Raw genomic sequence first — 15287 nt, forward strand, 5'->3', positions numbered from 1 at the left:
AGTGTGAACTATGAGTGTTTTGGGTAATGTGGTAACCTTAACTGTGCTGAGTTCTGTTATAGATTTTTAGGAAACTAAAGTTTTTATCTTCTGCTCAGTTGCAGTCAGCTTACCATGCTTGCACAAATTGCTTTAGAACATACTAATGATTACTCCAAGTGAACTTGGAAACAAAACAAGTGACCACTCTTAATTTTTGCTCTTTAATGTGCTGTCAAATGTGCATAAATCTCCAGTGCAAATTCAGGTGTTGTGGTACTATTCCTTGTAAGCATTCCCAGTCTTGTTCTCTTCTGCAGTAGTTGATATGGACTTTTTTCTGATTTATAGATTGTTTATAAACTTTCTTTCAGTAAGACTGATGGATCAAGAAACTTAAAAGACGTTTTTCTGAAGATATTTCTTATACAACAGCAAAATTCTCATCAGTCTTAGTTTGTCATGAGGCCTTAGAGCAGATGCTTTTTTTTTTGATGATTCATTAATGGAAGGACTCCAGTTGTGTTCACACATGCTTATTTGTACAATACTCCATTTGTTTACTTAGTTTCTCCCTATGTCATGGATTTTATAGATGAATATGGAAAAGATCTTTTAAAAAGCAAATTTGATAAGACTATAATCCATGTATTTAATGTAGTTTCTGAAAACTGTCACAGCTCACAAGTTTAAAAAAAAACACTACCTAACAAAGTTCCCCAAATACTGCATTGTTTTATGACATATCAGAATGACACTTGGGTAAATATTTTTTTTAAAGTCATGCATTAACGTAATTGTTTTGTTGATAAATGTACATATTTTGAAGAAACTAAAATTAATATTTGCCTTAATCATTTTCATTTTCTTTTCCTCAGCTACTGGATTTAAGTTTAACTCGGAGCTTGTACATGTATTTATACAGACTAAGAAGAGATTAACTATCACTTTCAGTTGTCTGCTCAGTACCTATTTTGGACTCATCCACCTGTGTGAATCCTGAGATTCTACTTTGTGGCATTGGGACTTGCAGCCAAAATAAGTTCCTGTGCATAGAAAAGTTGGTCTTTATGCAAAGGGTCTGTATTAAAGGAAGAACAAAACACCAAAGGAGTGAGAAGTGAGTCTGTAGAAATAGTGTATTTTGATGTGAGGAAACCTATTAATGCATCTGTTTGCTGAGTGTGAGGAGAGATCATGTATTAGAGATGATTTTTCTCTCTCAAGGTGCAGTGCCTTCTGAGTAGATTTTTTCTGTCTTAGTGTGAGCAGAAAGCCTCTGACTGGCTTAGCCTCTAAGGCTTTGGTTCAGTAGCTGGCAGAGCAGCGGACTATAACAATGGTAATTCAGTAAACTGAGACCTGAAGAAGTGCTCACCTTGGTGAGGTTGCCTGTCTTTTGATATCAGGCTGAATGCCTTTTTTTTTTTTGTTTTTAAACATGTACGGTTTCTATAATGAACCCTTGACAAGTTTCATTTCTAAAGTATTGGCATTGAGTAGGTTTACCTCATTACCTAATGCTTGTTTTGGATTACTAAATCTTCCATGAGGAATATGGAATCTAAGTAATATTTCTGTCTTCTATCAAAGAAGTTCAAAGTTTTATCAAAATTTTTCTTAAAGTTCCACTTCAGTTTTCCATAGATCTGTTGTAATAATGTTAGATGAGTTAGCATTTTTTTTTTTTTAAGTAGCAGCGTTTTTTGGAAAACAAGAGACAAGCACATTTTCAACTGACAGTTACCATCTTGGCTAATGGAAACTAACTTTTAATGGTTTTAAAAGGGTGCCGATGAAATTTTCTTTAAGTGATAATCCTTAAATAATTTTTTCCAAACACAGTTTCCTGCAGCAGGTAATGAATGACTCTCTAACTTAGCTGTAGTGTTGTGTAAGATGAAAGAGCATTTCTATTAGCTGTGTTTTGTACATGACAAGAAGCACATTGCCTTTTCTAGTGGTGCTGAAGGCGGTTCTGTTGATGGCTACGCTTCTGACAAGTTAGCTTGTGTCTCTTTTGTGATGAAGAAACCTACGTTCTGAATTATTAAACATCAACTTGAGAAATCGTATGTTGCTTAGGCAAGAACCAGCCATTTTTGTTTGTCCCCATTATAATGGCATTCCTATTGTTTCTTACATGATTTTGAACTCTGAGTCTGTAGTACGTATTAACAAAACTTTCGATGAAAGCAGACTCCTTAGCTCAAGGGTTACTGTATATGGAACTAGAAGGCACTATTTTTCATAATCCATTTTGATTTGTTCAAGTGAACAGTTTCTTAAACTTTTGATTAAAATACTAGAATTGTCAGGTACCATGTATATGGATTTGTTTAATCAGAACCTTCTTTATTCAGACGATTAGACTACCTCATGTTCCTCTGTTTTCACAGTAAAGGCTTCCAGGTAATAAAAAAAAAAAAAAAAGCTCACTGGGAAGCTGTGGAGGGATATGGAGCCTGGTTTCATGCCAGGAAGTTTCATTGATGCTTTTTTGTTCATGTTTAATATGCCTTAAGTGCTGTATATCTGAGACTGGCCAGAACTTTGGTGATAAAATCTTCAATGTTTAACTATCCTGAATGTAAGGAACACTGATACATACAAAAGATGTGCATGTGTCTATTAGAAGTTTGTCCTATAGGATCTTTTTCTAGTGATGAGAATACACTTTTGCCTTGGTTTAAAACCTTGCCATTCAACTTCTGTTTTGTAATTATTTGCATATCCTAGTCACCTGGTAACTCAGATCAGTTACTGAATAGCATCTACAATTGGAGTTTGATTTAATCACAATTTAGTTAGTGAGGAAAAACATGTTAATACATAAGTCCAGAAAAGAATAATAGTTAGAAAAATGTGGCTATAACTAGTACTGCTTTGAAAGTATTTTAAGGTGATTTTCCAATGTTGTATTTCAAATTCAAATTAAAAAATAGCTGTTTTTACATTGAACACATACTTCATGATACAAGTATGTTCTTGGCAGGTTAATTTTTCTTCTAAGTAATCTTTGGCTTCATCTTGTATTTCATCTTGCAATTAGGAAGAATTGCCATTTTGGGACATTCCAGTATTCATTCTGATAATTTGGCTGTTTATGTTTCATGTGCAACAAAAACTCGATATGGGAAAAGTAAAATATAGCATTGGCTTAGAACACCCAACTTTTGGTTAAATGCTTGTGGATTTCTGCATGATGGTACAGTTAGCCCAGACTTTGTTACTGGTTAGACAGCCCTTCAACTCCACACCTGCCAGGGTGAGTTGTGGAGTACTTGCTAAATGCAACTGGTTCTGTAAAAGTAAGCGATCTTTCATGTTTCCATGGATGTGTCGTAGTCTGTTTTGATATTTACCTACTCACATGCAATTTCTTTAGCTAAAAAAGAGAGTAACTCAAAGACAAGCTGCACCATAGAATTCTTTAATACGGCTCTGGAACTGTTAATATTTTGTGAAGTGATTACATGTAACAATTGTAAACTGGGAGGTACTGGTGGATATTGCTTACAGAAGGTAAGTAAATAGTTAAGTGCCTTTAAAAATTGTTGATGTTGAAATGTATTTCATGTTTTCATTTCATTACTAATCAAAAAATGAATGTAATAGAAAAAGGAAACTTTTTAAGATATTAGTTCAGTGGAACTGAAGTGGTTCTTAGCTCCCATGAAACCAAAGTAATCAACAGAGTTGTAATGAGGAAGTTACTATCAGGTGTAATGTATAAATTTAGATAGATGTCTTCCTTTTTTTCATGGGGTGGGGAAGGATTTCCAAACCTGCTGAAGCAGTTACCTTCTCTTAGCACCTCTGTTTTGTGAAAAGTATTTCTGAACTTTACCTTTAAATGCTGAGAAGCAGAATTTTACCTTCCTTGTGAGTGTTAGTTAGATCAAGGGCAGAATACCTCTATTCCTGCTTGTTCTCAAATAGTTTACAGATCTAAAAAGAAATCTCTTTGCCGTTATGCCTTCAGCACTTCATCTGTGTAGCCATAGACAGTGAAGGGACTTGGTAAGCTTTCCCATAACTGAACAGATAAGGCGATAGTAATTGATTAGAGCATGTAATTAAACTCTTTAGATTTTCTTCCTAGCTATTCTTGTTTACATGCAATTTGTTTGGTGCCAGATTTTGCCATCTGTATACATTTTAGTTGCTGAATAACACTTTCCACAGGTTGTGAGAAAATGAGGAACTACAGTCAACTTGCCTTTTTATTTTGTGATGCTGTTTAGACAGTATTTTATTGTATAACAAATGGAAGTGGGTGTGGGCAGATCTGCGAAATAATGATATATCAATGCAATGTTTTAAATACAGTATTAAAATGCAGAGAAGCAGCAAGTAACTACAAGACAAGCAGATAAGACATCTCAATTTGGAACGAAGCTGTAGAATCAGAATACGTTCTGTTGTACATCTTTGCTAGTTTTGGACTATTTCCTGGTTTTGGTAACAAGTTCAGTTTATCACTTGAAATTTTTGGCCTGTAATAAAGCTTTCTGAAAATAAGAGTTTTGTGTAAAGCAAAGTTGCAGAACTCATATTTATAAAATGTAAATATGTAAATATTTCCTTTAGATATTTTATCATATTTTATACCTTTATATGATAAAATATCTAAAGGAAAAACAGCACAAGCTTTTTAATGAACATTGTTGCTTTATTTATATTTATTGGTGCTTTTATTCAAATTGTTGAAACTTTGACTGGAAAAAGATTGCAATTCTCAAGTTTCGTGTGTAAGATCACAAGATAAAGACATTAAAAAAAGTATAGGAATGTAGACAACTTCTGTAATTGTGATTTATGACCAGTTTTTAATATCAAAGATATTATCTCAGCATCCAAATCAGTGCCTGAATTATCAGAATTATCAGCTGTCTTCATGACAAACTCCAATAAATGTCTTAGAAAAAAATGTCTTTTAAAAATCTTCTGAGCCTTTTCTGGTTCAGAAGCTAAGTATTCTTTTTCTTGCTCTGAGATGGAAAAACAACTATTCATTTTTTTTACTTCATTTTTTTTCTGCTTCATTTGCCTTATTTCACATAGTTCAGGGCAGTGGTTATTTTCTGCTTCTCGTGACATATGAGTGAGAAAATTTCTCCTTTTTTGTAACAGTTGCAAGTACTTTTGTCTCTTGCCTAATCTGGTTTTTAACTTTCTCCCCCAAACTTAAGTTTTGAAAAAAATCACTTTCTGACAGTAATTTATCTAATAATTTACTGACAATGACTTTTTACTGCAGACATGTTTCAGTCTAAGATGTTATCCATTTTCAGTTGACTTTACTGAAACAACTTCAGCTCTTGGGTTGCCTTCTTGCATCGATATTTCTTTATAAGCTATCTGAGTTTTCCTTTCTGTAATTGTGTAGTAGTATCTGAAAAACTTTTCCAGTCTGGAACAGCCCCAGTGTGCCATATGGAGGTTGTTGAATAGCAGGATTGCTGGGCGAGTTCTTGGTGTTGAGTGGGGGGAAAAAAAAAATCCCCTTTTTATGGTGGTGTTTTCATCCATGTTTTTGATACATTTATGTATTTGCTTTATAATATAGTTATTTGAATTTTACTTTTGATTGTATAAGTGTATATACTCATGTTTGTAAGCTATCACAGGTTTGTTTTCTTAGAGATGGGATTAACTAGAAAATTTTGGATTTAAAAAGAATCAAATGAGAGAAAGGGACACCTGAAATGTAAGTAAAATGTAGTAGATAAAGTATTGTCTCTTCTGCATTATAAATTAAAGAATATGTTTTCTGCCACATCTTATAAATAGCAGGTGTATTTGGAAAGTATGAAGAACAAATTTCCTTGGCTGAGGAAAAAAATGGTACAACTCATGTTGAAACTAGTCTTAGAATTTCTTGCAGCAGTATCTGAGATCTGATAGAATGTAATGGTTGTGCATCCTTGAATATTTTCAACACTTACCAGATTGCACTCATAACTTTGAAGGTGCTATAGGTGACAGTCTTTGAGTGTTAACGTGTACAGTGAGATTTTCATTATAATGTCTAGTAAAACATTACTATATTTTTTCAGTCTCCTCAGTGCTTACAAATTTGAGGAAGTTTTCAGTAGTTTGTGGAGCAGCTAAACCTCTTTTAAGTTAGCTAGTGGCTGTGTCCTCTGTATTAAATAGTGGTTTATTTCAGGGGATTATTTATTAAAGTTGATTATTAAATGGGTAATTTGTCCCATAAATGTAATGTGGGTAACATTAGTGCCATTAAACTGTCTTCCAGTGTAGACCTGACTTAAACATCATGTAAAGATTGATGATTGAAGGAAGTAGACTTCAGATTTAGTTTTGAGCCCAGCTGTTGGGGGGTGGCTTAAAAAACAAAGCAAACTGGGAGGATCAAAGTGACTTAACACCATAAGTCCTGACCAAAATAAACTGCGTGGTTTGGAGAGTAGGAGCTAACAAAGGAAGGTCTTGTTACCTAGACAAAGGAAGACCTTAAACTGTCTTTCATCATCTTCTTATAAAGATCAGATGTTAAAATAAAGGTGGATTTACAAGAACGTGTAACTTTTTATTTTAAAACATTTTTTTCTGAATCTGAAGCATAGAGGCATGTGTGCTTGAACAATTCTTCCCATTTCTATCTTCAGTTTTTCAGCCAGTGCTAATGTATATGTTACATAGTTAATGAGGTTCCGTGATAAACTACTGTCCTATCCACTTCAATCCCATATAAAATGTTCTAGTATATGTTACAAGGTATGTTAAGACTGGCAATTTTCATATTATGCTGTTAGCCTTTCTGCACATTTTGTAACACAAATTCAAGAGCATTCATTATGTCTGTCTAATATTTAACTAGGAAGTAATTTAAAAAGTTGTTAGAAATAAAACATTTGAACACTTTTTTAAAGAAGAACTTCATCTTAAAAAGCAGTAAATATTTTTAGCTTACTTCAAGTGCTTTTGTTGTTTCTGTGGGATTTAAATGCTGAGAGATGCCCTCAGATGCTCAGTGTTGTGTGAGAGATGTAGAAGGGAAGCAAGGGAAGGTCATGCAGAAGTTGAAAACCTCTCATTTGTTCCCAAAAGAGAAAAGAGAGAACAAAGATGTAGAGCATGGAACTTTTTTCCTACGTGAATACTTAGTAGAGAATTGATCAGATTGTAAAAATGCTGGTTTAAATGACTTACTCCTATCCTTTTGCTGTTCATTAGTTCTTAAAGAAATTCCCCTGTTTTAATAACACTTCACAATATTACTGAAATAATGGACGTACTTAAAAATGCACTGAATTAACCATGTATCTTTTTTTCCATAAGGGAAATTTTAATTTTTTGCTCAACAGCCAAATACTCATTTTTGCTATCATTAGGAATGTTTTTCCAACTTGGAGCCTTTACTGGAATAACATGTTTGCATTTATTTCATGCAGAGCACGTTACTGTTTTTACTGATTCTTGCAGTACATGTTCTTTAATAGTTTAACCTAATGAGTCATCTCCATTAACTCTATTTATGACTTGACTTGCCAAGGAGGAAATTGGTTTTAATCACCTGTTCTAGCACTGTTGCTTTGTTTTTCACAAAGACCAAGTCCTGTTGACAATTGTTAAACGTGATGAAAATTCTTTTCATTAGATTCTGTATTTAAAAATGGCTTCTTGTGTTTTTTTTGACATAGCTTCATGTATACTGTATGCTTTGCAGCTACATAGACTTTTATTGTTATCTAGTTTAATGTATTTACATGTATAATTCTGTGTAATGGAAGGGAGCTTTTTTATTATTACTATTATTTTCAGTTGCCTGGGTGGGAGCTGTTTATAGAAATACCGAGTTGTTCAGGCTCCATGCAATCACCCAGTACAGCTCCCATCTCAGAGGAAGGACTAGCTCTGGATTTGGGCCACGTTGCTGAGGAACACACAAAAGTCTTGCATTTTGAAATAAGATCATTATTTTTCATGTGATAGAATAAAGTGCAATATTTTCTGATATTATACATTCCAGAATCTTGTGCATAGGTCTTAAATGATGGATAAACCTCAGAGGGAAAGGTTATAGGGGTTGGATGTGGGAGAAAGCTTTTCTTTCTTTAACTCCTCATTGGCAATATTACTTCCAGTGAGCTGAACATTGGAATCACTGGCTTGAAGTGGCAAAACATTCTGAGGAATGGGTGAATAGCGTATAGTCAAAAAGTGTTCCACACGCTCTTATTTTTGAGTGCCTATCCAGTGCTGTTAATCACTTAAATAATTTGTGTTTAAAATATGCCTTTGCATAAATTATGATTTTCTGTAAGGATTAAGGAAAATTATTCCACAATTGCTTACGCTTCCTGGTGAAGACTTTAGAAATCATTTTTGGAAATGAAAGTTTTTCTTAAACTAGAAAGAATTTAATGAAAGAAGAAACTATAAAAGGAAATTATTTATACGAAGGTACAGAAATGTCTTACCTGGTTTGTCAGATAAAGTTTGTTAGGGAGATGAATTAAGTTTCCACTTCAGTGAGAACAGATAGCAACATCGATGTGAATTATACTTTGCTGTGCACTCGGAACTTGGATAACTGTGTATTAGGTTACTGATTATAATATGCAAACCTAAGTTTATGTGGTAAGTGTTCTTTTTTTGATAAGGCATTGTTCTGATGCTGTGCCTTACTGTTACTTTGGTTACCATTCCTTAGCCCCTAGCTGAAAGGTGAGTGCATACCTCTACCCGAATTTGGAAGTGTTTGGCCACTTCTTAATATTTATGTTGATACCTCGCTTTTTGCTATTTTGTAATATTCAACCATACAGACATACATTTTTGACAGTTTGTTACCATGAGTATTGCTTCATTTGGAGAAAAAAAGTCTAATTTCTTTAGTCTGGCATAATTGAAAGTCGTGTTTCCAGAAAAACAGAAGTAACAGTTTATCAGTTAAGTTTAATATGTATATTATTTTTTATAACTACTAGTGGTTTTATTTTCAGTGTGGGAAAGGAATTATATTTGGTACATTCTACTGTATCTCATCATAGGTGTCTTTCCAAAACTGTTAGTTTTGTGTTCTTATAATCTATTTAAGGCTATACTAATATCTTTTAAAAAACTGAAGCATCATCTTGGCAATTTTCTATATGCTTCTGACTGCTGCTGTCAGTGGTTATTGGGGTGCAGGAACATTGTACATGATAAACATTAAGTGCTCAAGAAAATCTTGTTTATAATACCTAGGAAAAAAAGAAATTTTATACTATATTGAATGCACAATGTGTATGTAATTTGCAAAAGGTATTCAGTATTTTTGTTTGGGTCTAGTTAATGTTTAAAGGAGTTGGAAACAAGTAAATACAAATGTTAATGCTTGCATCTGAAGTAATTGGAAAGTATGGTGCTCTAGTTGCCATCATTTTTACTAAAAGCCAATTATTCAGATGAATGGGACCCTTTTGAGGTTTGTTTGCATTAGTCGTGTAATATGAGAATCATGCAACAGGCTTGGAAAACTTCGTTTTGAGTTAAAGAAAAGGTAAAAGGGTTTATAAAGGATACTATAAAGAATTGTCATTTGAAAACAGGGTATTACTCATTGTTTTAAAGGCTATTTGTAAAGATTGCTGTACCTCACTACGCATCTGTTGTAGAACTGTCACCCTCGTAACTGTATGTCACCCATTTTTCTTGTTCTCTTGCAGTTTAAGTTGTTTTCCCAGGTACCTGCTGACTTCAGAGGTTAACTGCTTCCCTATGGATTTCTCTAGTAAAAAATTAACTCTCCTTTCTCTTGCTGCTCAATTTTAACTCCCTGTAATGGGTGGTTGGGGGTTGGCTTCAGGGGAGGAGCTGAAACAGGCTGCTACTAAACAAGACGAGTAGTCGTGGGGAGGAAAAGAAGCCCTATGAAGAAAATTCTGTTCTAAAACTCTGTTCTCATTGTAACGTTCAACAATATCAGCCAGCAGTGGTTCAGCTACTCTGTCAAAACCACCTGTTGGCATTTCTTTCTCTGGTAGTTCAGGCAAATACCAGAGAGCAGCTGACCAGGCTTACCTGCAGTCCTTCATACTCACATGTTAAAAACCTGTTAGGTCACATTTTGTGTGGGATAGGGCTGTATTTTCTGTTACAGGGATTCCTTCAAATAAAAGCTTTAGTAAATGTAAAAGTACATGTTTTAACAGTTAGTATGTGAGCATTTAATCACATTCTTGATATGTTCTGTCAGTTACTGTATTTTCTCTAACAGGAAACTTATCTTAAATGTGCTAATTCTGTGGTAACTACGTAATAACTTCCCCATGCTGAAAACGTACAAAAATGCTGTGATTTGTGAACATAAAAAAACAGAAGTAATACTTAGTGTAGGCATGTTGATAGGTAGCAGAGACCATAAGACATGTTCATAGAAACATATTTGTCTGTAGTCTACCACTGAAATATTTTTATATGGTAGTAATAAAACACCTAGGTTAAAGCTACAAATGGCAAGTAATAACTTTGTGGGTTTTGTTACAAAGGTCACACGAGAGTAACAACAAAACATGAGTGTCAATTCCACCCTTCTTGCTTTTTTATTTTACTGCTAACTGAAGACCTTCTGAATTTCAAGCTAAGAAAAAAGTGGTTTATTTTGTGGAGGAAGCTTAGTAGTAGAGTTTTCTAGCTCTGTACTTTAAAAAAAAAAAAAAAAAAAGATCCTTTAAGTGGTTTTGTACTTGGCCCTGCCTTGTATGGCATCTTTCACTTTAGAGGAAAAAAAAAAAAAGCACACAAACAAACCAAAAACCCCTGAAACTTGTAGTGGAATCAGTCCTGACTTTGCAATGCAAGAATTGGAAGCCCCCCAAAGTACGTTATGTGCAATAATTCAAAATCCAGTGCATTACTCATAGCTAAATAATATTTCTCAGCTTTTTGTGTTTTATCTAAATCTGTTTTCACCCACATTTATGGCCATGCACATGTATATGCACAATCCAGCTGATATAAACCGGTAGCTATGGTGTCTTTCTGCCATGCTGGTTGAGGGATTGACATTAGGGATGAAATCCCACTTTTTCGTTTTGCCTCTTGATGTCAGGGCTGAGGTGTAGTAGCAGACTAATATCAGTATATAGCCCTGTTGATTCTGCAGCTGCCTATGTGACTGATCCAACAGACATTTGTGACATATGTGACTGATCCAACAGACTAATGTCCAACAGACATTAAGTGAAATCATCTATGTGACTGATCCTATAGGATCAAGTGAAATCACATGATTTCACTTCATGTCGGTTGACAGTGGAGTGAAGGATCTGACAAAGTCATTGCATATTCTTTTATAAATTAAATCTAACATAGGTTCTAGTGTCAGAAGTCCTGATTAAAGTGTTCAACAACTGCCTTTTGTAGCTGGACCTTGAATTCAACTCATGTCTTTGAGTTACAAGGCCTTACGTTTCTTCATTTTCATCTCCACGTCAAAGTATAATCCTTCCAAAAATCTTCTTAAGTACATTTCCTAGGTTAATACAAGTTCCCAGAGACAAAGTCACTGACCCAAGATCCTTTTGTCATACATCTTATGATAATTTCCTATACCAGCATATTTTTGTAAAACTATTGACCCTGTGCTTTCAAATGTTGGATATTGTTGCTTTAGATGTGCAGTTGTAGAGGACCTTCAAGTTTTGACATCCCAAAACACGTTTCAACTAAAACAAGTTTTGTGAAATTGATTTTTTTTTTTTTAAACAAACAACAATAACAAAAATATGAATGCAGTTTGACACGATTAATATTCAGTGCAAAAATTCAGTTGGGATAATGGAACTGTTTCCAAAATGTGTCTGAACTTGTAAATCGCAAGTGGAAAAATTTTCAGAATCAGGTAAATTTATTTTGTATACGCTTGTTCTTAATGTGTGTATATTCATTTGATGATGGAATATACTTTAACATTCTTACAGAAAATTCATTACAGCCTCTTTTTGGTGCATCATTGTTTTTCACAAGCTGTGAAATTTCTATTTCATCCTTCTGATATAAACAGTAATACCAAACTTCCTTGGAATTATCTGTGCTGGGTGTGCTTTGTTTTCCCTTAAGTGATAACTTTTGCATATTGTTTCACAGCAGGACATGGTTCATGATAGTAATGTCAGAACTTCTTTGCTGTTGGATAATTGAGCAATGATTAAATCTGGATCAATTTCACATGTTAATTGTCTATTTAGTTTAAATGCATGATATGCTGTAAGTTTTTATGCTAGTTTCAAAAACATGGCCAGTGTCTGTACAGAGACAGCAAAAATATACCACAATTGAGTTAAGTCAAAATTTTTTGAACAAAGTTGAATTGGCAGATTGAATTTATATACCGTAACACATCAGAGCTTGGTTTGCAGTCAACACCATCATTTTTGAGTCATAAAGACAGATTTGACTGTATTATTAAACCACAGCCTCTAGGCAACAGTGTAGTAAGATGTCTTTATTTATAATTTAAATATACTGCTGATTATTGAAGAACATTGAGTGAATATGGATTGATTTTCAGTTGGTTACATAACTTTAATGAAACTTTAGATTGTATCTGATAAGTGAAACTTGTGATATTTAACCTTTAGCATTATGCAAAAAAATGTACTGCATTGTAATATTGAACTTCTACGTTTGATATTTATGAAAGTAGGGCAGTATATTTAACTTTATTCCTTGCACAGTTTTGTAATTAACGGGAACTTTAGAAACCTGAGATTTTTTATTTTCATGGAATATATGGGAATGTTTTAAGTTCTAAGAATGATAGGTTGATCATGAAAACTATGTTTACTTTCAGAGAGAACAGGAAATGAGAATGGGTGATATGGGTCCTCGTGGAGCAATAAACATGGGAGGTAGGGATCTGAAGGAAAAGGCTTCTGTAATGTAAAATTTGTTTTTCTTTGGGACTGTACATGTTACTCAAGCACTATTCATTGGTGACAACTACTGGTAAAATCAAGTAAATAGTATTAGGAAATAAGAAAAAAATCATACATTTTTCTTCTAAACAGTTGTTTTTCTCTGAAAAGTATGTTTTGAAAATTGATAAGAGAAAGAAAATGATCTTAAAGTTAAGAGAAATCATTAGGCAGGGTAATGCTCTAGAAATTATATGATGCAATACAGTAATGTTCAGTTGCAAAAGTGCTCAGTGTTCTTCTGGAGGGACTACACGATCAGAAAAGTTGGGACTATAAGTGTAAGCAGTGAAATGATTTACACCTTAAAATAGTCAGTTTCTGTTGACGTATTTCACAGAAGTTTAGCAAATAAGGTGGTTGGTGTCCTGTTTGCTTACTGCAAGTCTCTATTTGCAAATATTCTCAGTTCATTTTTGTGGTTTAGAGTACTGTCACTGCTAAAAACTCCTACTGTGAAATCTAAAAAAGTGTTTTCTTCATCATCGGTATTTGTTCCGTATCTGCAGACTGAAACAATTTGAAATATTACTTAATCACAATATCTGCTTTTAAACAAGACTGAAATTAAGAATATTTAAAAAATGAAACTATTAACTATCAATATGTATCTTTAGGAAGCTTCCTGATGTTCATTAAAAAAATAATAAATTAGCATTTTGTGTAATTTAAACTTGGAAGTGAATATAAAGCTCAGTAAATGCTGCGGCATGACTTTGAGTAATGCAAATTTATAGACTAAAGTACTTCTTCAGTCCCCATTTCAAATACGTTATCCACCACTTGCATTCACTGACTGAGAAACATTCATAGCCACAAAATGGGCTGATTCACTTGCAGAAAATGAAGAGGCTAAAATAATTCTAACAGAAATTCTTGTAAAGATCAAATTATCTAGAAATAGTAATCTGAAGCATAAATTGCATTTATTTGATAGCTGCATTTTTACGTATTTTTTTTACATATTGTTTCAGCGCATTCTACTTGAAAATTTCAATCTATTAGGAGGCTTTGTAATTATTGATATTGTGGAAACTGCTAACACCAGTTTTCCAGATTCTTAGGGTATGCTTTTATTATACAGATTTAAAATATGTATTTATAATAAAATAAGTATTTACAGCAGTCAGTTCCCAGCCCCTTACTTTTCTTGTCAGGTTTTCATAGAATCACTGAAAGGTTTGGGTTGGAAGAGACCTTACAGATCATCTAATTCCATCTCCCCCTGCCATGGGCAGGGACACCTCCCACTAGAAGGAAGTTTTAATGCTTAACTATGATATCCGTCATTGTTTTGGTTTGTAGCTTTCTTGCTATGACTTCAGATTTTAAACTTGTTAGAAATAAATATGTAGGTTCAGAAGGAATTGCCGTAACAACTCGCAGCTATTTTAAAAAGGGAGAAATAACCCGTACTGAATAGGTAAAGTGTATAGTTTTACAGTAGCTGGATTTTAGGTAAACTCTGCATAGAGACTTTTTTTCCAGACCATTAGCAACCCTGCCACCAAAAAACCCCAACCACCCAAACTTAAAACAAATGAATAATTACAAAGCAACCTTCGAATAATGAATGTTTAATCTCTGATCTTATCTTCCTTCTTCACGTAATATTTCTGTTGGACCTGTAACTTAATTTTTAACTGGTCTTTCCATTTGCCACTTAAACCTTTTCATAATGTGGGACGGTGGCAAACTGGAGTATCTTTAGTAATGGAAAAACCTACATGATAGTGTTATTACAAAGCAAGATACCTCTGAGATGGGTTTAACTAGTGTTGGGTTGATGTGTGCAGGACCACTCAGTTTTACATCATCTGCAGCAAACAAGTTCTGAGAGGCTCTGTAAAGCCACAGCATAGCACTTATCTGGATCTGCAGTGCTGGGTGTAGTTAATAAATCTCTCTCTAACCTGCAAAAAAATGGCTTTTTGGGAACTATTTCTGCATTGCTGAGGGCTATTGACTGTGACTTAATGCCAGCTGTGCCAAACCTTGGCACATCTGAAGATCAAGATGCTGTAACAGCCTCTACTGACCTTGTGCAGGACCCTGCTCTCTCCCTGTATTTACACTCCCAGCCTTCCTTCTGACAGAACTTACAGCTTGAAAATGGCTTAATAGTGCAGTGAGGCTTACTGTTATAACACTATTGTGTACTTGATATCACCCTGGAAGAGGCATGGATATGTTTGTGTGGTACAGAGGGTAAAAACACTGTTGCAGTTGAAGGCTAGTGAACATCACCTACATATGTAGCTGGCTGGCTAAGTTTAATTAGCAGGTTGGTAAGCCATAAAAGGTAATTGAGCATTGACTGTCTCTAGTTATTTTTCACTACCAGCACTGAGTACTGCCATCATGACAGTCATA

The 15287-nt window shown here is 34.2% G+C and overlaps 1 protein-coding gene across 11 annotated transcripts in view; it reads left to right on the forward strand.

Annotated features, from left to right (window-relative positions):
- The window catches only part of PSPC1 (paraspeckle component 1), a 67001-nt gene that overhangs the window by 19431 nt on the left and 32283 nt on the right, over positions 1-15287 (forward strand). For 5 of the 11 annotated variants that reach the window (XR_011806506.1, XR_011806504.1, XR_011806505.1 and 2 more), the window contains exon 7: positions 12791-12848. The exons of 5 other annotated variants lie outside the window; for them this stretch is intronic. Coding sequence is in view for 2 of the 6 variants with exons in the window: in XM_038175506.2 (XP_038031434.2) it covers positions 12791-12848 (58 nt within the window). In the remaining 4 variants the exon portion in view is untranslated. Of the gene's footprint in view, positions 1-857; positions 11699-12790; positions 12849-15287 lie in introns of those variants that run through there. One more of the 11 variants, XM_072032713.1, reaches the window with a different exon arrangement.

Source organism: Anas platyrhynchos, chromosome 1, assembly GCF_047663525.1.
Source record: "Anas platyrhynchos isolate ZD024472 breed Pekin duck chromosome 1, IASCAAS_PekinDuck_T2T, whole genome shotgun sequence".
Taxonomy (NCBI): domain Eukaryota; kingdom Metazoa; phylum Chordata; class Aves; order Anseriformes; family Anatidae; genus Anas; species Anas platyrhynchos.